Source organism: Gigantopelta aegis, chromosome 3 (genome assembly GCF_016097555.1).
Source record: "Gigantopelta aegis isolate Gae_Host chromosome 3, Gae_host_genome, whole genome shotgun sequence".
Lineage (NCBI taxonomy): Eukaryota > Metazoa > Mollusca > Gastropoda > Neomphalida > Peltospiridae > Gigantopelta > Gigantopelta aegis.
The window spans coordinates 50347985-50371974 of NC_054701.1; the positions used below are offsets into that span (position 1 = coordinate 50347985).

General features: G+C 37.4%; 1 protein-coding gene across 2 annotated transcripts in view; it reads left to right on the top strand.

The window, feature by feature from the left end:
* LOC121390683 (actin-related protein 8-like) overlaps window positions 1–23990 on the top strand; it is a 29166-nt gene that overhangs the window by 1172 nt on the left and 4004 nt on the right. For both annotated transcript variants that reach the window (XM_041522562.1, XM_041522570.1), the window contains exons 2-9: window positions 6198–6368; window positions 8714–8824; window positions 9838–9936; window positions 10991–11164; window positions 12555–12665; window positions 14911–15026; window positions 16030–16186; window positions 20251–20487. In XM_041522562.1, the coding sequence (XP_041378496.1) occupies window positions 6198–6368; window positions 8714–8824; window positions 9838–9936; window positions 10991–11164; window positions 12555–12665; window positions 14911–15026; window positions 16030–16186; window positions 20251–20487 (1176 nt within the window). The remainder of the gene's footprint in view (window positions 1–6197; window positions 6369–8713; window positions 8825–9837; window positions 9937–10990; window positions 11165–12554; window positions 12666–14910; window positions 15027–16029; window positions 16187–20250; window positions 20488–23990) is intronic.

The window sequence follows — 23990 nt, forward strand, 5'->3', positions numbered from 1 at the left end:
CTACATTTTTGTGCCTCTATTGTAGTGAATAGTATTCATAATCCATTCATAATAATTTTTTGAGTGTATAAGTTGTCTTAATTATGAATCAATTCATTAAAAAAATGATATTTTACAAACTATTCACTGGTATTTAAACGTAATGCCTATCGGTATTGACATCAAGTTTTAGCAATGTGTGTTGATAAAACGCGGACCGGACCAGAATGCTTGACAAATTGAATTTTTCCTTTAAAAAAAATATTGAACTAAGTGTTCGTCAACTGTGCATTTTTTTCACGTAGTGGCGTTAAAAATGGCAAATGACGAATCGCACGTGCGTGTTACGATACTTTTTGCAAACGCATTTGCCTGAACGCAGTTAGAAACGTCGCACTCTTTCCTGTTTACCGGAGGGGGTTTCACTTTTATTTACTAGAAATGATTTGTTTTACATCCACATTGTTGATTTTTTAAAGTTAATTGATTGCAATCTATTTTGTTTCACGTATAGTAGCTGAAAAATGTAGAATAATATTTCTGTAAATATCGTATTCGTGTTTTTGTCGTTGGTATGGTATGTTCCACCATGTGACGGTGTGTCCGGTGTAGGCCCTATCGGCGTGTCCGGTGATTCGGAGCACTTGGTATTTTGCTTAAAGGAAACATGACACGAGACCATATTATAGCTCATTTTAAAAGCAAAATAATATACAAATAACTTTATAACAATAAAATACGTGTAGTTAACTTAAAATGAAGAAATTACGCTAATCAGTATCAAAGTACGATTTATGCATATTTATTCGTGAGCGTTCGGAAAAAAAGGGAAGTTACGTCAGAGCCATTGTACTCTTCCATTGTTGTTAACTGTTTATAAATTATGGAGTAAAGGGCTTACGATCTTTTCAGTCCAACAGTGCCGTACTGCGCGGCCTTTGGGTGTAAAAATAAACAGTTTAAACTATCGGGATTGTCTTTTTATGGTTTTCCAAAGGATTGTATCTGAAGAAAGATGCGTATATTTTATCGCAAAAGAAAAGATTGGACACCAACACCGCATAGTACTTTGGTGTCAGCCAATTTACAGCCCGGAGCCCAAACGTTACCCGGAGACAAAAACAGTACTCGGTTGCGAATGCCAAGGTGTACATTGTACATATTTGGCGCAAAGATACACCTCAGCATGATGTATTTATATATGTTAAAACAAAAATGTAGAAATTTTTATTTATTTATTTGTTTTGGAAAAAATTGATTTTTCATGTTAGGGCTGTAGGCCTACATAACAAAATCTGTATTCACCGTCCGAAGATGGAAACGTCAATAAGTAATTAAATATGGCATATACAAACATGGGATTTGGCATGAGGATACATCTCAGTACGATGTATTTAAATATGTTTTTGAAAAAACGTGTAGAAAACAATAATAATTTTAAATAATGTTTTTAATCTTCGGACGGAATACGTCACAAAAACGTTCCTCATCGCCCTAAGCCCCAAAGTAACACGAAGTTCAATACAAAATAAACCACTACTGTCGGTGTCGAAATAACTATTATGTTTTATCCACGGGCTGACTTGAGAATCTGAGTGTTGTTTTAGTTAATTGGTCCTTTCTTTCCGTGGCCTGCACATGTGATTCCTGATTGGCAGGTGTATATTGCAGGGTATCGACCAGGTAAGTGATTACCACGGTCTAGACATACGTACAAAATAAGATCACAGGGTATTGTGGCATAACCTGTCGTGACTATAGTAGAATGTTAATGGACATTATCAGCCGCCCTGTTTCATTACTGTAAATAATGCTGTAAAACCCTTGATTAAGTAGACTTTCCCATCTAAAATTACAAAACTGACCAATTACGTAGTACCAAAGAAAAGAAAATTATCACTTGGGTATCGTGAGTGGTCGTTTTTACTCTAACGCACCCTACCAATAGGCCTAATAATATGCTACGTTTTTTATGAGAGAAAAATACTATAACCCCATTTCATTCTATTGATGCAAATTGAAATATATTTAGTTTAAAAGTTGATTATACTCTCAAGTCATTTATGTTGTTTTACAAGCCAGGTTAATGAAAGTGAAGCGCCTTGTCGTAAATTAGAGCGTTTGTTTACACTGTGCATACAGATTTCATTGTGTACAGCCCGAATATGAAAAATGCGATATTTTCTATTAAAAAAAAAAAAAAATGTTTGTCCTACATTTATATTTTTTACATATTTAAATACATCATACCGAGGTGTATCTTTATGCTAAATATGAACAGTATACATCTCGGCATTAGCATCCGGGTTTTGGTTTTGTCTCCGGGTTACTTTCGGGCTCCGGGCTGTAAATTGGTCGACCGGTCTGGTCTGGCACCATCGGTTTCTCCACCCTCCGACTCGCTATCCGTTTTTTCATAAGTATCACTTGTAAGTAAATGTGTGTCTTTCTTCATTTACTAACAGCTCAAATTGATACGGCAAAACTTTTGCGAACGAACACTCTGTGCAAGTCTTAGATTCTTTATGAATGGTACGGACTAATGCTTTTAAGTGTAAGGCTTCAGATCAAGCGACGCGTCACTGACGTCATGGACCTCGTGATTGCCCTGCTCATTAAAGGTCGGCAATTTCCGCTCAGAGTTCATATCTCAGGGTTTTTTACGGAGATATTTTAAGTAATTAATTTTTTTTTTTTTTTTTAGGTGATTCAATTTATAATTAATTGTACATGGTTGGTGCCAAATATAGGTCACGTGACATGTTTCCTTTAAGTATGCTTAGGAAGTTGTCATATTGTCGGTGTTTTTAACAAATTAAAGTTCAATTCCTTTTTTAATGGTTAATCAAGTATCAACATATTTATTGAATGATCAATAATTATATAATAATTTCAAAATAAATCATTCACCTGCTTTCGTGTATATAAACGCGAAGTAGGTCAGCCTTATTGATATTAAGAATGTTAAAATCAGTCTGAAAACACCTTTCCCGCATTTTTTAATTATAGTAATCAGTATAATTATTTATTTTGGTTATTTTTATTTAAACTGAAATGGCAAACACAGACAAATGCAAACAAAACGAAAGTTTTACACCTTAATTGACAGTCATTCCAGTTAACAATTGTCACATTGTTACAAAAAATAAAAGCGAAATAAGACCCACGTGTGTGTGCACAATCTACCTGAGAGAAAAAATCCATGCATGACAATGAACATACATGTATGCATCTGCAGTACTGTGCCACTCAAGAAACGATTCCAAAACTGATCATGAGATGGGTCATGTGTGATCGTTCATTTTTATAGTAATATTTTAACATGACAAAACAAAAAAGTACTAAAATAATCCTGGGACAATAGTGTAGCGTTTATGGACTACGAAGTGAGGTCATGGGTGTTCTATAAGTAGCAGGGTCAAGGATCCACATCTACTGCGCCAAATCACCGGACATGCAAATCGTTTTGCCTATATTTATGCACAATTTTATTAAAGGGACACACCCTAGTTACGGCTAGTTGTTAACCATTACGGCGTTGTTTTTCGCTATTAAACCCATTTTTTCACAAATAAAATTGCACTTTACTTACCGTTTATTATTTAGAATATACATTTCCATTCACCTGAAGTGTTTTTTGGTAATCCTGGTTTTTGTAATACCACAAAATGCATTTTTCGTATTTCATAAAATGGCACGGGCCTCTGAGAAAAAAACGTTGAGCAGACAAGGTCTAATCTATTTTTAGAGGGGATATTTCCATTTCAATGTCACAGACGTTGGTATACCACGTGACCGTTATCATTTTGGTTCGGTTTGTTTTCTCGTGCACGGTTCGCGCAATCAACATCCGATTTATTGTTGTTCATTTGTGAGATTTTTCTTCACAGTTCGTGAACATTTTCAGTAACAATAAAGTTCAGACAAGTAAGTGTCTCAATACAAAACGTTACAAACCCTTAAAACCAATAATTTTGCTAAGTCTTACGATATCTGGAGAGGGGATACAACCAGGACAGAACAGTTGGAACATGTCCAGGAGAGGTGAAAGGAACGCATCCCAAGTCTGTGAAATTTGTCATGACGTAGGCATTGTTGTGCTTCGAGCGACATCTACCGATGACATCAGAATACTAACTTTCAAAATTATTTCAAGCAATTGGGACATGGGGATTCCTATGGTATTTATCGATATAAAACCTGCTTTTTCACTCCATTTGATAAAAACGTGATCTTAGTGTGTTACAGGTTTGTAGATTAACCAAATTATAATTTATTTTCGCTGGATGGAACTAGGGTGTGCGGCTTTAAATATTTCACAGTGTTCACATAGAAAATGGTCCTTAAATGCTTAGGAGCGCCGATACACTGGACAGCACTGTAGCATTTTTGTTGTTGACCCAAATTTGCTTTTCAGCCACTTTCACATTACCCCCCCCCCCCCTGAAAGTACTCGCCTGCTCGCCAAATTTATCAACCTGACTTGTAAAACAACATAAATGACTTTATAATATAATAAACTATTTAACTAAATTTATTTCAATTGGTATTAATAGAACGAAATTGGGTTATAGTATTTTTCTCTTTTACAAAATCCGAAAAAAAAATGCGTATTATTAGGCCTATTGGTAAGGTACGCTGGAGTAAAAACGACCACTCACGATACCCAAATGATAATTTTCTTTTCTTTGGGACTACGTAATTGGTCAGTTTTATAATGTTAGATGGGAAAGTGAAATCAAGGTTTCACTGAATTATTTACAGTAATAAAGCAGGACGGCTGATAATGTCCATTATCATTTTAGGGGTGGCTGCGGCTACCCCACAATACCCTGTGATCTTTATAAAACGTGCACCTAGACACCTTGACTTGGTGACCGTCCAAAATATACACCTGCTAATCAGGAAACACAGGTACAGGCCACGGAGAGAAAAGTCCAATTAACTAAGAAAACACTCCGATTATCATTTCAGTATGTGGGTTAATGTAGGGACAAAACATAATACGGTTATTTCGACACTTTGACCGGCCTCGGTGGCGTCGTGGCAGGCCATCGGTCTACAGGCTGGTAGGTACTGGGTTCGGATCCCAGTCGAGGCATGGAATTTTTAATCCAGATACCGACTCCAAACCCTGAGTGAGTGCTCCGCAAGGCTCAAAACCACTTGCACCGACCAGTGATCCATAACTGGTTCAACAAAGGCCACGGTTTGTGCTATCCTGCCTGTGGGAAGCGCAAATAAAAGATCCCTTGCTGCCTGTCGTAAAAGAGTAGCCTATGTGGCGACAGCGGGTTTCCTCTAAAAATATCTGTGTGGTCCTTAACCATATGTCTGACGCCATATAACCGTAAATAAAATGTGTTGAGTGCGTCGTTAAATAAAACACTTCTTTCTTTCTTTCTTTCGACACTTTGACAATGATTGTTTAAATATTTTGTATTGAAAAATAATATATACTTATTGCTGGCTTACTGGGATGGATATTATTACAGAACATTGCGGCACATCCGCAAAAATCAGGTATGTTTTGTTTCTTCAGTTCTAAGACTAATTCCTGACGTTACTCGTTAAGTATTCAGGGCTTCTAGAATTTTTATAAAATCCACTAGCCGTGGGATCATTGATTTTAAAACTTGACAAGCCATAATTAAAAATTTACTAGCCCTACTTTACTTTAAGTTAATACAATTTTACTAAATAATAGTAAAAATTGGATTCATCTAAGCTATCGCTCTCTCTCTTTAGCCAAGTTTAGGTGACATACATGTATATGTCACCTAAAGAGAGAGAGAGAGATAGCTTAGAAACACTAACATTGGGGGTGGGCTTGGTGGGCAGGATATTCATATTTACAAAATAGACTTAACTGCAACATTTGACCGAAAAAATTCGCTAGCTGTCGGGCATGACAATAGTAGTTATTTACTAGCCCGACATTGAATATAACTAGCCATGGGAGTGGAGCTACCATAATCTAGAAGCCCTGGTATTACGTAACCACCGACTCGCCAGAGGGCATATTCACTAGGATGGTACAAACTGACTGCACCAGTTATATATACTATCCGTCACATTTAACCGTTTTATTAATTAACTATATACGATTATACTTGTTAATATTAAGCAATAATGTGCATTATATATCGTTGAATATGCATACCAGGCCAAATGCCTTAATTGTCCCTTCCTTTAATTTATGTCATATTTTATTGTAGCCAGTACCACCTTCATCTGTTATTATTATTCATCCCGGGTCTTACAACTTGAGGATTGGACGAGCATCTGACACATTTCCAGTAGCTGTTCCCCACTGCATTGCCCGCAAAAAGAGATCTCAGTCGACTCCATATCAACCAGAAGCTTGGCTGGCCAGACCAGAATGCAATGTAATCTAATAACTTGAATCTAATGTCCGAACCAAATTGTTAACAAATACAAAAAAATACTCTCCTACCTTTAATTGCCGTTAGATTTCCTCCAAAGTTTGTCCAGACAGAAATCTTGAAAAAACCGTTACAATGACACATATTCCACATACCAGATGATAACTATGTCACCTATATCGACTTCGCTGAGAGCGCATACGGCAAAAAGCATGTAATTTTGTGTCAGCTGCCACTTTGACTTTTTTGGAATATTCTTCAAGAGGGGTGAAAGGATAGGACTTAATCTAACAACGTCATAACATGTTACGATATAAAAGCAAACTTGATGACATCATATCATTTATTATTATTATTATTATTATTGTTTTAATGATACCACTAGAGATAACTGATTTCATATTAATTGTGTCACATACTTTGGAGGCTTTCACCCCTCTTGAAGAGTATTCCATAAACAAGCAACATGGCAGACGGCAGAAAACTGCATGTATTTTTTCCTATGCAATCTCAGCAAAGACGATATCTGCGACATCGTTGCAGTCTCGTGTGTGGAATCTGTATATTTGTAGTGGTTTTTTTTGCAATTTGTGTCGGGACAAATTTTGGAGGAAATCTAACGGCAATTAAAGGTAGGAGAGTAATTTTTTTGTAGTTGTTAACAATTTGGTTCGGACAATAATCTATGATCCAGTTTTAATTAGACTACAGAGTAGACTAAATATAGCCTCTACATTGAAACATAAAAGTTCTGTTAATGTTAAGACTATATCAAGACCAAAATTAAAATGATTTGTTTTTGCCCAGTGTATTTCATTGCTATTATTGATACTGTTGCTCATGACAAGTTTTTCATTAGATACATTGTAGTTACTTACAAGCGTGTACATGTATGTAATATGGAGTGTTTGATGAAAGTCTTAAACAGTCATTCAAGTTAAATAAGTCTGTATAAGTTGGGGAAAATAAAAGATTACAGGTCAGGGATTTATCCAGGATATTTTGCCAGTGTCTCATGTCTTATGGGATTGGGGTAAATTATACTTGGGATATGTTTTCAGTACCCTGAATAATGCAGTACACCACTGTTCAATTAATTTATTAGAACCTGTAAACATAATTAAATAGATATACTGGGAATTTTTAGTACAGAAATTGGGAATTTCCAGTGCAACTTTGTTTTGGTAAGGGGCCTATGTTAGGACCAACAGAATGCCTGAATAAATCCCAGCACGTAATCCTAATTCTGTTAGATTATTTCTTAGAATTTTGACCGCTTTAATGATACTAAAAATATATTTAAAAAACTGTGAAAACCCAATGGACATCCAGACATAAAAAATGTACGTAATTTAACCAGTATTTGTTACAAGACTGTTTTTAATTTTGGTATGTATTTAACAATGAAAACATCTTTATTATTATTTTTTTTAACATCCACTATCACATGGGCATGGTGCTATGGAATTGAAGGCAACCTCCCCCAGAAAGAAAATGGGTTACGTTTAGGGTTAGGGTTAAGAAAATAATACAGTAATGATAAGAGTAATTAACTTTGTCAAAAGGTTAACTTAAAAACAAATAAAATCTGCAAACAATTTTGGGTATGGCACCATACCTGTTTACCCTCTGGCAGAAAGCCTGCACATTTGTCAGATGATCAGCATGGTGACTACATTTTTTATGTCTGAAAAAATATATGTTCAATTATAGATTTAATTAGTCATAAGTGATATTTTTACTCAGTCATTTGTTTATTCTGCAATTTATAATTAAAGATTTGAAACGTTTCATTTTGTTAAGGATATGGCCAACTAAAAACAGTGGTGTTTTCATTACAGTTAATTCTTGGTTACCATCATAAAATTGTCAGAATTTCAAGGACTCTTTGTGGGTTGTACACAAAAAGTTACAGGTTACAGGGATTTATCCAGGCATTCTGTGGGTACGAATATAGGTCTCTTCCCAAAAGAAAGTGTCACTGAAAATTCCCAATTTCCATACTAAAAATCCCCATTATATTATACTTTTAATTACGTCTGTTCTAATAAATTAATTTAACAGTGGTGTAGTGCATCATTCAGTGGCCTGAAAACATCCCAAGTATGATTTATTCATACTAATTTTCCAAATTTCACCAGACATGGGACCCTGGTGAAATGTCCTAGATAAATCACTGGGTTACCCATTGCACATAATGCAACCTGTTATCTATATAATGTCCTTAAATTGAATATACTTGATTATGGATTATGCAAAACTAGATTTGTGCGACAGCTGGCTAAAGAATCATTGTTGCAGTTGCCAGAGATCTGTTTTCTAACTTTCTTTCTGATTGATATTGCCAGCACCCTGATGTGAAACAGCAGAAACGCTTAGGTCTGAAGTCAGCGGAAGAAGCCTTGCTAACGAAGCCTACAGCTATTGGAGGTTACAGACAGCTCACTCCTGGCAGAGAGGTACGATGAAGGTCATAGTACTACAGAGAACTTCAGTGACCAATCTGCTTGGTAATGTTAGACCCATGCCTGGCCAGCCAGAGGAGACTATAGGTTTTTGTCCACACCTGTCTGTCTGTCTGTCTGTCCTACACACAATTTTTCAGACTTTTTTTGCAATGCCTTAAGATATTGAGCTGAAATTGTGTATATTGCTTTGACATGTAACATATCAATTTTGACTTTCATGGGATTTACTCATTTTGATGAGTTCCATACATGTATAACCACATAAAGTTTGACTTTCATGGGAATTATGCAAAGCCATAAATCTGTCAAAAATGGAAGTTATCAATGTATAACACAGTTATGGCCGTTGAACTTGCATGCAGGATATATGAAAATATGTAGTGAAATGTTTGTTTAACAAAACTCTGAGGCACATGAATGAATTGTAGACCCAGTATTACATGTATGTGTCCAACATAATATGATAGCCACGACACATAATACATACATGTAGGGTGTGACAGAAGAACCAACTGCTGCCACACGTAACTATGTACACGTGTACTCTGTTATAAGCCACGACACATAATACATACATGTACATGTAGGGTGTGACAGAAGAACCAACTGCTGCCACATGTAACTATGTACACGTGTACTCTGTTATAAGCCACGACACATAATACATACATGTAGGGTGTAACAGAAGAACCAACTGCTGCCAAACGTAACTATGTACACGTGTACTCTGTTATAAGCCACGACACATAATACATACATATAGGGTGTGACAGAAGAACCAACTGCTGCCAAACGTAACTATGTACACGTGTACTCTGTTATAAGCCACGACACATAATACATACATGTAGGGTGTGACAGAAGAACCAACTGCTGCCAAACGTAACTATGTACACGTGTACTCTGTTATAAGCAGGAATATGTCGTTATCCTGCAGACAGAACAACACATACTACTATCATTCATTTGCCAGTAACTTGCAAGTGTTAAATCTTGTTTTGCAGCTAGCCAGCTACAACTGTTCAGTGAAACCTGAGAGAACTGATGTTGTCAATCCTCAGAAGTGGACGACCACAGACAAACCGTACATTGTTGGGGGAGATGTGAGTGTTACAGCGCACATAATTTTGATCTGACGAATGTGAAAAATAACGCATGTTACACTTAACAAACAGCGCACATCGACATAATTCTGTATATTGATTTCCACATAGATTTACTGTATGTAGCTGATAGAAAGACCCGTTTAATAATACCAGAAAAAGAAAAAAATGTGACGAAAACAGCAGCGTACATGCAAGCTTTTAATACATGACTGGTACTTATCTTTGCTTATCTTATAGTTATGAAAGAAAAAATGGAATTGAATTAAATAGTGGCTTCTGTAGCATATACAGTGAACTTGTTACGGAAATCAGTGAAGTCGGTAAAATTGTCTCGATTAGTTACTGTTAGCCAATAAAGCATACGCGAGGTCCCGAAAATTGCAAGAGTGTAATGTTCTACTTTCTTTAAAAAAGAAATGAAAGTTAGACAAAGATTATTCAGAAGTAGACAGAATAATAAAAAGAAGGAAAAGAAATGATAATAGGTATGTAAGAATAGACTTGTATTCCTTTCTTACTTTCCCTCCCCATCCTTCTCCGGTAGTGATGACATAACTTGGGACCGATTGACAATTTTATTTTTCCCCACCCCTGGACTACACTAATGAAGCAAACAACATAAAATTAGAAGAAAACATTATTGGTTTATTTTTGCAACATAGGTCTCTACATTTACATATACCAATTCCTTCATGAATTAATAAGGCTTGGGATTTCACTCGCCGTAGCATTTTGATAAGGGCAATTTTTCACTCGCCTAAGCATTTTGAGCTAAGCGTTTTGAGGTATGTGATGTTTCACTCGCCTAAGCGTTTTGAGGTGTGCGATGTTTCATTCGCCTAAGCGTTCTGAGGTGTGCGATGTTTCACTCGCCTGTGCGATGTTTCACTCGCCTAAGCGTTTTTGAGCTGTGCGATGTTTCACTCGCCTAAACGTTTTGAGCTGTGCGATGTTTCACTCGCCTAAGCGTTTTGAGGTGTGCGATGTTTCACTCGCCATGGTTTTTCAAAAGCCAAGGTCTGTAACTATTTGACGGGATGTATTCTTTCAGGCCCTGCTGATTCACCCTTCCAGTAACTATTCCCTGCACTGGCCGATCCGCCGGGGACACCTGAATGTACACAGTGGTTCGAACGAGACACTCAACTCGGTGCTGGCCGATCTCGAAGTGATATGGCAGACTGTGATAGAGACTCACCTCAACATACCACAAAAAAACTTTCAGGTATGACCAAGAGGAAGTTCTTAAACAGAGATTGCCTAATTAACTGAATATACACTGAAGATCTCTTTTACACATTGATTGTCTACAAGTCTCATTAGGTAGTCTATATTTGTAGTTGATAGTCTATAGTCCGTCACATCCTACACAAATATTTTTTGTAAGTAATTTCAGTTTGGTTTGATGTAAGAAGAAAAGTAAAAGTGTAAAAAATACTATTTTTGTGTGCAGTTTAGAAAACAATCTGCTCAAAAATTAAAAAGGCGTTCCCTGTTGGACGGACTATAGAAGTATACACTGATAGTCTACCAATATACAATGATATTGTACAAGTGTACAGTGATGGTATACCATTGTACAATGATTCTCTACTTCTATACATTCCAGTTTCATAGTCTTCATCGGTACTCCACATGTAGTACACAGACTGATTGTTTTCAAAGGCCATGGTATGTGCTGTCCTGTCTGTGGGAAAGCATATTAAAAATATCTCTTTCTGGTATATTTCGTAATTACCATATGCTTGACATCCAGTAGTTGATGTGCTCTTGTGGGTGGTGTTGAACAATACAAACTTGTAACTGTTTTGCATATTTCTCACTCCAGCCAGTGCACCACGACTGGTATATCAAAGGCCGTGGTATGTGTTATCATATCTGTGGGATGGTGCATATAAAAGATCCCTTGCTGCTAATCGAAAAGAGTAGCCTATGAAATGGCGACAGCAGGTTTCCCCTCTCACTATCCATGTTGTCCTTAACCATATGTCCGAGGCCATATAGCCGTAAATAAAATGTTTTGAATGTGTAGTTAAATAAAATATTTCCTTCCTGTTTTGCATAGTACTACCTTTATATGGCGAACAGACTTCAAAGCATTGATATAGATCACTTTGTTTCTTCACTGAACTTGATTTTTGTCTCGCCTTTACGAAGTACAAAGGCGAGATTACGTATTACATTTTTGGTGGCAGTGGCTGTGAGCTTTTACATTAAAGTTTAACATTAATGGGAGATCTGTTTCTCACAAACTGTTAGTCCTAGGTCAATGAAAATTGATTTGTAGTTGAACCTATGGATTTAATCACAGTAAAAATAATTAAAATTTGAAATACTTTTGCGTTTAAGTTAATGTTAACATTTTGATTTTAGCTCCATTTTTTCACAAACTGTAGATCGATAAAACTTGTTTTGTAGGTGTTCCTTTGAATGTTCATCACAACGCATGTAAGAAAACTAAAAAATTAATTAAAATAAAAGTTTTAATTTACTTTTTGTTTTGAACATGCATTGAGACGAACATCTTATGGATGCAACTGTCGGTGACACCGAATACGTTTATGGTTTGTGAGACGTTTAATTCCATGGAATTCTTTCTCTCTTTTTCTTTTCAGAATTATCATGTGATCCTACTCATTCCCGATGTTTATGTCCACAAGCATGTGAAGGCTCTCATGAATCTACTCTTAGACAAGCTGGGCTTTGGAGCGGCCTTTATCCACCTGGTAAACACCTATGGAGAAAGCTGTGCTTTAACACACTGTCTTGGTTATAATCAGTAATGTCTTTAGACTTACGATTCCACACCACCATTAATTACTCCTTGCAGTTCAAAACAATTTCTGTGTCAGAATATATTCTATGAAAAATTACAACACTATCGAGAGGGTCATGTGACTACTAATTTTAGGGACAATGCTGAGGGCCAATATAGCCACCGGAGGGCCATTACAACTGCCCAAGGACCTATAACTAGGCCAATGTGAAAAACCCCATTTAATGACATTTTTAGCTTACTAGAATAGTGATGATCACATTGTGAATTAGATTTGGGGATTTTTGAAGTAATATTTGACAAAAAGCTAGCCTCAGTATATATTTTGTTTCAGGCCAAATAAAATATGGAGGCCTACATGTGTATATGTTTGTATGTGCAAAACAAAAACACTATTTTACATTTGTTCTGGCCTAACGTCAATGCCCGTCACTTTTCGCACCTTTGTTTTGGCTTCATACACAATAAATATAACATTTTACCGTAATTTCACTTTAAATCCATATTTCGTTAATAGTATAATTTTTTAATTACAAAATTATGTTCAAACACAGCCAGGTGCATTATTAATGTTCAAATTAAAATAAAATGTTCAATAGCAATTTTCAGTTGGAATTTTCCCAGCATTCTTAAGAGGGAAACGTCATGCAGACAATACAGTTTACATGTCTGTATGTTTTTATTGTTAATAATTTTAGACAAAGTATTATGTTTTAGTTTTAAAAGATGAAATAAATAAAAAGTACCATTTGTCAAATATATTGTATCAAACAATTACAGTTAGAAATGTTATGTTTATTGTGTATGAAGCCAAAACAAGGATGCAAAATGTGACTGTCATCGATTAGGCATTCTAAGGTGGGTGGGTTAGTTTGATGATTACTAAGTAAAAACATGTACTTGGATTTTAATTTTTTGACATTTTTTTGTTTTGCTAATAAGTTAAGTTACTACGATGTTGTCGACTAACGCCAGGTGGAATGAAATGTAATCACACAAATTGTTCTATTCTCGCGTTGAAACATAAACATAAATATCTCGGAGGAAGCTCACATGGAAATATAATTGACAGTGTTATTGACAACATTGTGCCAAAAACAAAACTTTAACGTGGGACTGATAACTGTTTGGCATTGTCGACGATAACAACAATAGGTGAAAATTACGTATAATCCTTACATTTTGTAACATGCGAATTTACCTTTTAAAAATTGCAAATTTATAGTGCAGCTGCATGGAAAATGAACAAAAACAATAGTTTTTCATTAAACGAGTCTACAAAAGTAATTTAACTTAGTCTTTTTTGAGAATGACTTAAAATGAAGTGAGAGAATCTTTCCGAGGTGACTTAATAAAAAACAATACCGGAACTTCCGGTGGAAGTAAAATCTTGTATAGCCCATGGACAATATGAGTTTAGCTGTTACGGCTCGCTAACGATGTGTATGATGTGGGCCGTTTGCAACATTACGGCTGATTAATAATACATATAACAAGTAATTTCAAACCAATGGGCTATTTAAATACTACAGAGGTCAACTTACATGTACTTGTAATCATCACAGAAATATTTTGTTACATTTATGAGGAACAATTTACTAAATGGGATTATATACAAGTAATGACACAAGAAATGGTGGTGTGGTGCCTTTAACTTCATGGCAACACTATAGAAATTTCATGTGTGTAACATCATTAAAGATTTTAGCCTAGACTTTGAGGTTTTATAAGCATACATGTAGGTCCTGGAGAGATAAAGACAGTTTGAGGAGCTGGTAGGCAGGAGGTTCCTGCAGGTGGAATGCAACAAATCCTTTGCAGTATTAGATAGAGGCGAAAACAACAAAAAACATAACTGATCTCAGAATTAAGAAACTGCATGTGATAACTGTTCTGCTCCTGTGTGTATTTAGTTAGAAAAGGTTATAGTTAGATTAACTAACAGTAGATTCAGGACTGAAAATAGCAAGACCAATAGTTTTGTTAGCCTGTCACTCATGCAAGTCATCAGGGGTCTGAGATTAGAGTGTTGGTGTAGTGGTATTTTATTTGAATTTCACATTGTTAGATAAACTACACTGATTTTATCTTTGATTAATTTTGGCATCTGTCATAAAGTGGGGCTGTTATCTTGTTGCAAGTATCTTTAGTATATTTTGTATTTTTTCTGAGTCTGCAACCACCTTTACTTGTAGGAATCTGTGTGTGCAATCTTTGGATCGGGAATTTCTTGTGCCTGTGTGGTAGATGTTGGCGATCAGAAAACCAGTGTCTGTTGTGTGGAAGATGGCATCTCGCAGAAATCTTCAAGGCATGTAGTCCATTCCTTTGATGATTAGTGTAATGGGGCTTCCCTTGGCATTCACAGGCTGCATGAGCCACAGATGATATGTACTTGTATTGGTGCTCCTAATGGTCTCTCATCTTTTAAAAATAGGGGCGAGATGTAGCCCAGTAGTAAAGCGCTCACCTACTGTGTGGTCAGTCAGTGGGCCCATTGGGCTATTTCTCACTCCAGCCAGTGCACCACGACTGGTACATCAAAGGCTGTGGTATGTGCTGTCGAGTCTATGGGATGGTGCATATAAAAGATCCCTTGCTGCTAATTGAAAAGAGTAGCCCATGAAGTGGCGACAGCAGGTTTCCTCCCTCAATATCTGTCTGGTCCTTAACCATATGTCTGACGCCATATAACCATAAATAAAATGTGTTGCTTGTGTTGTTAAATAAAACATTTCCTTCCTTCCTTTTAAAACTAGTTACAAATGACGGAACCCATTGTTCACGAATAACCATAATTGGTGTTAACATTCTACGTTAAGAGGTTAATTTATGATAAAAGTACCGTTTCAATGCATATGGAAAAAATTATAAACAATGGCACACTCAACACTAGCTGATATATTTTTGTACTGGAGTGTCATTAAACATTGATGTATTTATTCTATACCAGCAGACATGTTATATTACTATTGATGTCAGGGCTCACCCAGTTCATTGCTAAATTAGCCAAAGGGCTACAACCTTTAGCATTCAAGACTAATAAAATGTTTAAATTGGCCATTTTGGATAATTTACAAGGAAATACTATATTACTTAAAACAAAGTTCTCTCCAGTGTGAGCCCTGGATATATAGCAATACATCAAGTAAAATGGAACAGTTTGCATGTTTTGTTATTTTCTGTGTGCCAAGGTCACAACAATATAACATTTTCTCTAAACATTTGGTTAAATAAATTTTTACATCGAGGGTTGCCGATTTCACAGTCGTGGTTTCACGCCACTGATTATTTATCTGATTTGTTACTTACAGAATTGTGATGGAGTATGGAGGGGTGGACGTGAGTCGCTGTTTACACTGGATGTTGGGGAGGTGTGGTTTTCCCCTCCGAGAGTTGAACCTGTCTCTGCCGGTTGACATTCTTCTCTTGCAGCAGTTGAAAGAGTCGCTATGTCACATGGATATCAATGTAAGATTTGGTGTCAAATGGATATCAATATAAGATCTGGTGTCATGGATATCAATGTAAAATCAGGTGTCACATGGATATTTGGTGTCCCATGGATATCAATGTAGGATCTGGTGTCACTTAAATATCAGTGTGAGATCTGGTGTCACTTAAATATTAGTGTGAGATCTGGTGTCAAGTGGGTATCAATGTGAGATCTGGTGTCGCATGAATATCAGTGTGAGATCTGATGTCACATGGGTATCAATGTAAGATCTGGTGTCCAATGGATATCTGGTGTCACATGGATATCAATGTAAGATCTGGTGCCACATAGACATCAATGTAAGATCTGGTGTCACATGGATATCAAAGTAAGATCTGGTGTCATGGATATCAATGCAAGATCTGGTGTCATATGGATATCAATGTAAGATCTGGTGTCATATGGATATCAATGTAAGATCTGGTGTCACATGGATATCAATGTGAGATCTGGTGTCACATGGATATCAGTGTAAGATCTGGTGTCCCGTGGATATCTGGTGTCAAATGGGTATCAGTGTGAGATCTGGTGTCACATGAATATCAGTGTGAGATCTGGTGTCACGTGGATATCTGGTGTCAAGTGGGTATCAATGTGAGATCTGGTGTCCCATGGATATCAATGTAAGATCTGGTGTCACATGAATATCTGGTGTCAGTGGACATCAACGTAAGATCTGGTGTCACATGAATATCGGTGTGAGATCTGGTGTCACGTGGATATCTGGTGTCAAGTGGGTATCAATGTAAGATCTGGTGTCACATGGATATCAATGTAAGATCTGGTGTCATACGGATATCAGTGTAAGATCTGGGCTCATATGGATATCAAAGTAAGATCTGATGTCACGTGGATATCAATGTAAGATCTGGTGTCATATGGATATCAATGTAAGATCTGATGTCATGGATATCAATGTAAGATCTGGTGTCATATGGATATCATTGTAAGATCTGGTGTCACGTGGATATCAATGTAAGATCTGGTGTCGCATGAATATCAATGTAAGATCTGGTGTCATGTGGATATCATTGTAAGATCTGGTGTCACGTGGATATCAATGTAAGATCTGGTGTCACGTGGATATCATTGTAAGATCTGGTGTCACGTGGATATCATTGTAAGATCTGGTGTCACGTGGATATCAATGTAAGATCTGGTGTCATATGAATATCAATGTAAGATCTGGTGTCATATGGATATCATTTTAAGATCTGGTGTCATGTGGATTTCAATGTAAGATCTGGTGTCACATGGATATCAGTGTAAGATCTGGTGTCACATGAATATCAATGTAAGATCTGGTGTCACATAGATATCAATGTAAGATCTGGTGTCACATGAATATCAATGTAAGATCAGGTGTCACATGGATATCAATATAAGAGCTGGTGTCACATGGGTATCAATATCAATGTAAGATCTGGTGTCCCGTGGATATAAATATTAATGTAAGATCTGGAGTTGCATGGATATCGATGTAAGTTTTATAAGCATGGGGGAAAAAATATTCATTCACTGGCTTGAAAAATGTATATTTTAATGTTATTATTTGTTTTGGTAGGCTTTATACACTATGATTGCCTCCCCTTCATAGCACTCAGTATGAAGTTAACTCTTGCTAATGATAGTGGCATCGTATCTCCAGTGACTAAGTTCTATCAACCTGGTGTTCATCCACAGTTGATCATCTAGACACAGGTTCAGTCACACTGATTGACTGCACATAATATAATACTTCATTAAATTGTAACTAGTTCAACTAATGTTCCTGGGCAGGACGTTATCAGTGGTACAGCGCTCGCCTAATGTGCGGTCGGTCTAGGATCGATCCTTATCGGTGGCCCATTGGGCTATTTCTCGTTCCAGCCAGTGCACCACAATCAGTATATCAACGGCCGTGGTATGTGCTGTCCTGTCTGTGGGATGGTGCATATGAAAGATCCCTTTATACTAATGGAAAAACGTAGCAGGTTTCCTCTCTAAGACTATATGTCAAACTAACCAAATGTTTGACATCCACTAGCCAATGATTAATAAATCAATGTGCTCTAGTTGAGTTGTTAAAGCGAACAAACTTTTAACTAATGTTCCACATTAAAGGTTGTAGTATGCACTGTAATGTGTATTCCTTACAGATGTTAATTAATAGTAATCTGATGTGATGACAGCAAGTTTCCTCTCACACTTTTATGTTGTATATTAAAATAACCATATATTAAAGGTAGGGTCAACTCAAACAAGAGCCTTATGTGTTGGAAAGATGCATACCCGGACCACCAACACATACTGACACTTTAACAAATGAAAAACGCGTAATTTTAGAGTTAATAAAAAAACATGATTATTCCTGCTAACTGGGGGCAGCCATTTTGTTTCGTTTTTGTGACGTCTGGTGGGATAGTTTGGGGCGAAGTGACGTAAGCTCCTGACCATATCCTTTGTACAGTGTAAACAAAAGCAGTAATTTTCGACACAGCGCTTCTCTTTGATCAACCTGACTTGTTAAATAGCATAAATGACGTAATAATATAATAAACTATTTAACTAAATATATTTCAAGTTGCATTAACGGAACAAAATGGGGTTATAGTATTTTCCTCTGTTAAATAATCCAAAGAAAAGTACACTATTAGACCTATTGATATGCTATGTTGGAGCAAAAATGATAACCCACAATACCCAAGTGATAATTTATTTTCTTTGGGACTACGTAATCGGTCAGTTCTGTGGTTTTAGATGGAAAAAGTCTACTTAATCAATAGTTTTACAGAACTATTTACAGTAATAAACTATATCCATTACAATTTTAGGGGCGACAGGTAACATTACACAATACCGGTATGTATTTTTGTGTCTAGACAGCGTCAATTAATTGGCTCGTCTGGTTACCAATCAAATACACACCTGTCAATCAGGAATCACAGGTAGAAGCAACTAACAGCATAGACAAATTAACTAAGAAAACACTCCGTGTATCATTTCAGTACGTAGGTTAATGCATGGGCAAAACATTGTTTATTGTTTCGACTTGTTGTGTAGCCACTTTGACAATGGTATTTTATTTTGTATTGAAAAGTAATATATATATAGTGCTGGCTTACTGGGATGAGTATTATTACAGAACATTGCAATGTGTGACTATTTATCATCCCACAAAAACCAGGTAGATTTTGTTTCTCTAGTTCTAAGGCTCATTCCTGACGTTACGCGTTAAGTATTACGTAACAACCAGCTCGCCAGAGGGCGTACTCACTGAGATGGTACAAAATGGCTGCGCCCGTTATATATAATAGCCGTCACATTTAACTGTTTTATTAATTAACTATACGATTATACGTATTGATATTAAGCAATAATGTGCATTTATATATCGTTGAATATGCATACCAGGCCAAATGTCTTAATTGTCCTCTCCTTTAAATACATTACTATAGTTTAAAATATGCTGAGGTGTTAAAACTATTGCTTTCCTTTCCTTGTGTCCAACTGTGTACATTGCATCATATTATTGTTCAGACTGCCGTTGGTGCTGGTTGTAATATTCAGAATTATTTAACATTTCATGTCGGCACACATTTTAACATGATCTTTCATATACCGGTAATTTAATTAATTAATAGGTGAATGTTTAATGAGACCTCAGCACGAATAAAACAGAAGGAATAAATAAAATCTGGTATTGGGTGTTTAATAAATAACAGAATGCAGAAAACAGTAACTCAGGGTTAAAATAGATTTTGTTTTCATTATCTTTTATCTATAGTCTGTCCCATCCTCGTACAAAAATGTTTTTTGTTAATGATTTCAGTTTTGGAAATAACAAAAATATACCGTACTATTTTTGTGTGCAGTTTAAAATCAATTGGCTCAGACATAAATAACTTATAGTAAATTCCATAGTATGAAAAAAGTAGTTCCCTGTGGGAAGGAATTTAGATTTGTTTTCTTTTAGTAAGTTAAAATTTAACAAGTTATATTATTCTGTGACTGTTCTACTGTTCCTGTTTAGTGAAAGGAGTGTTTTTGTTTGTGTCAGGACAACGGCGGTGTGATCGACCAGTTTGTGCAGATCAAGCGTCCGCAGACGAACATCATCAAGTACAATATCAAGCTGGGCGATGAGCTGCTGCTGTCGACGCTGAGTCTGCTGTTCCCGGAGATGTACGGGTTGCATGGCGCCCACCTTGTCCACGTCCAGAGTCGCTTTGCCGGGGACCCCGATGACCCCCACGACGAGAGCTACCTCCGCCAGACGCAGAGGGCCGGCGGACAGGTCGGGTTATCTATAGTATCAATAGAGAGTGGGCGGACAGGTCGGGTTATCTATAGTATCAATAGTGGGCGGACAGGTCGGGTTATCTGTAGAAGCAATAGTGGGCGTGCGGACAGGTCTAGTTATCTATAATATCAATAGAGAGTGGACGAACAGGTTGAGTTATCTATAGTATTAATAGTGGGTGGACAGGTTGGGTTATCTATAGTATCAATAGCGGGTGAGCGGACAGGTTGGGTTATCTGTAGTATCAATAGAGTGGGCGGACAGGTCTGGTTATCTATAGTATCAATAGAGAGTGGGCGGACAGGTCGGGTTATCTATAGTATCAATAGAGTGGGCGGACAGGTCGGGTTATCTATAGTTTCAATAGAGAGTGGGCGGACAGGTCTGGTTATCTATAGTATCAATAGAGAGTGGGCGGACAGGTCGGGTTATCTATAGTATCAATAGAGTGGGCGGACAGGTCGGGTTATCTATAGTATCAATAGAGAGTGGGCGGACAGGTCGGGTTATCTATAGTATCAATAGAGAGTGGGCGGACAGGTCGGGTTATCTATAGTATCAATAGAGAGTGGGCGGACAGGTCGGGTTATCTATAGTATCAATAGAGAGTGGGCGGACAGGTCGGGTTATCTATAGTATCAATAGAGAGTGGGCGGACAGGATGGGTTATCTATAGTATCAATAGAGAGTGGGCGGACAGGTCGGGTTATCTATAGTATCAATAGAGAGTGGGCGGACAGGATGGGTTATCTATAGTATCAATAGAGAGTGGGCGGACAGGATGGGTTATCTATAGTATCAATAGAGAGTGGGCGGACAGGTCGGGTTATCTATAGTATCAATAGAGAGTGGGCGGACAGGTCGGGTTATCTATAGTATCAATAGAGTGGGCGGACAGGTCGGGTTATCTATAGTATCAATAGAGAGTGGGCGGACAGGTCGGGTTATCTATAGTATCAATAGAGAGTGGGTGGACAGGTCGGGTTATCTATAGTATCAATAGAGTGGGCGGATAGGTCGGGTTATCTATAGTATCAATAGAGAGTGGGCGGACAGGTCTGGTTATCTATAGTATCAATAGAGAGTGGGCGGACAGGTCTGGTTATCTGTAGTATCAATAGAGAGTGGGCGGACAGGTCTGGTTATCTGTAGTATCAATAGAGAGTGGGCGGACAGGTCTGGTTATCTGTAGTATCAATAGAGAGTGGGCGGACAGGTCTGGTTATCTATAGTATCAATAGAGAGTGGGCGGACAGGTCGGGTTATCTATAGTATCAATAGAGAGTGGGCGGACAGGTCGGGTTATCTATAGTATCAATAGAGAGTGGGCGGACAGGTCGGGTTATCTATAGTATCAATAGAGAGTGGGCGGACAGGTCGGGTTATCTATAGTATCAATAGAGAGTGGGCGGACAGGTCGGGTTATCTATAGTATCAATAGAGAGTGGGCGGACAGGTCGGGTTATCTATAGTATCAATAGAGAGTGGGCGGACTGGTCGGGTTATCTATAGTATCAATAGCGTGGGCGGACAGGTCGGGTTATCTATAGTATCAATAGAGTGGGCGGACAGGTTGGGTTATCTATAGTATCAATAGAGTGGGTGGACAGGTCTGGTTATCTATAGTATCAATAGAGAGTGGGCGGACAGGTCGGGTTATCTATAGTATCAATAGAGAGTGGGCGGACAGGTCTGGTTATCTATAGTATCAATAGAGAGTGGGCGGACAGGTCGGGTTATCTATAGTCCATCCCATCCTCATACAAAAAAAAAATTTGGAAACTATTTCAGTTTAACATAGGAAGAAAAGTAAAAGTGTTTTGGAAATAACAAAAAAAACCCCTATTTTTGTGTGCAGTTTACAAATCAGTCAGCTCAGAAATAAATAACTTGTAGCAACTTCCATAGTATGAAAAAAGGTGTTCCCTGTGGGATGGACTATAGTAGTATCAATAGTCAGCAAGATGACAGTTTCTTTTTATCCTATAATTTACCCATAATATTCATGTCATAAACCCATTTGATATTTACCATCATTAACTAGGTTAATAATGATTTGTTGTCAGTAGGCCATTTGCTTATAGCCAACAACTTGTATACCTGAGCGTAATGTTTTGATGAGATTTAGTTAAAAGTGTGTGACATCATATTACCAGTGAGGTGACTTCAGAACTTTGATTTACAGTAAAGTACGCTTATAACGAACTGCAAGGGACCAGCTTCATTGGTTCGTTATAACAGTAGTTCGTTGTACACATTTGCAGAAGTTGGTAATTTTTATTCCGAAAGTCGGCCATTTTGAATTTTGAACTCAATATAATAGTAAAAAAAATAAAAAATGCCTTGGTGATTATAAGACATTTATAAAAAATATATCATTTATTACAATCAATAAATACAACAAAACATTACTGAAAGATCACATCAAAAGAGTTTAGTGAATTACATGTACCTAATCACGTTTCATCACGTAATCACTAATCGTGGTTTGTTTACTTAGCGTTGGACGCATAACTTCTAATGCCGAGTCAATGTCCGCAATGCTGTCAAATACTGGCAATCGAATATCTCCTTTGCTCTGAAAAAACAGTCTGACTGTCTCGAGTGCCTTGTGCGTTTCAACTGCTGTGGGCGTTGGCTGTTCGGGTGGCTCCTGTGTATCGTCCTCTGGTTCAGAATCACTGTGGCCGTCTCGTTTTCCGATAATCTCTGAAACGATGTCGTCATCTGTCAGCTGTTCGGTGATTACAACTTGCTCGTCTGCAGTGAGATAATCTTCCAGAGTGACACCATCTGGCACTGGCATGGCTCTCACGAGTTCATTCCACACTGTCTGTAGATTTGCTAACGGGGTGTTGTCGTCTTCGTCGTCAGAACTCTCAGAACACGCAGCACTTTTGAACCCACCCTTTGCAAAACAGTTCACGATACACGATGAGGTCATGTGACGCCAAGCACGATGGGCTGTGTTGATTGCCGTCAAGATGGAAACTGAGTGCTCCTGTTGACTGTCGAATGCCTTGATGATGTCACTCATCATCTCTCGTCGATAGTTCACTTTTACGTTTGCGATTATTCCCTGGTCCATCGGCTGGATTTTCGAGGTAGTGTTCGGGGGCAAAAAAGCCAGTGTTATACTGGTTAATCCGGAAACTTTCGGATGCGCTGGACAGTTGTCGACTAGTAAAAGGTACTGAGAGTGGATTTGGGAATCCCGAACTCAGCTGCTATGTCTTTCTTTGATTTTTGTCCGAGATCAACAGCTGCAACGATTTGAAATTTCACATCTAGATCGAGCGCTTTTCTTTTGCGTGATGTTTTCGTGTCCGTCATGATTGCATACTGAACGAAAAACTGACACGGATTTATAACAAACAAAGAGAATCCCATTAATTACCGCTGATTAATATCATTGTATATATATATTGAGTTGAACGTGTCAGACTGTTTTTGGAGTACGGTTGATCTCACGGCTCAGCTGTCCGTTAACACTGATT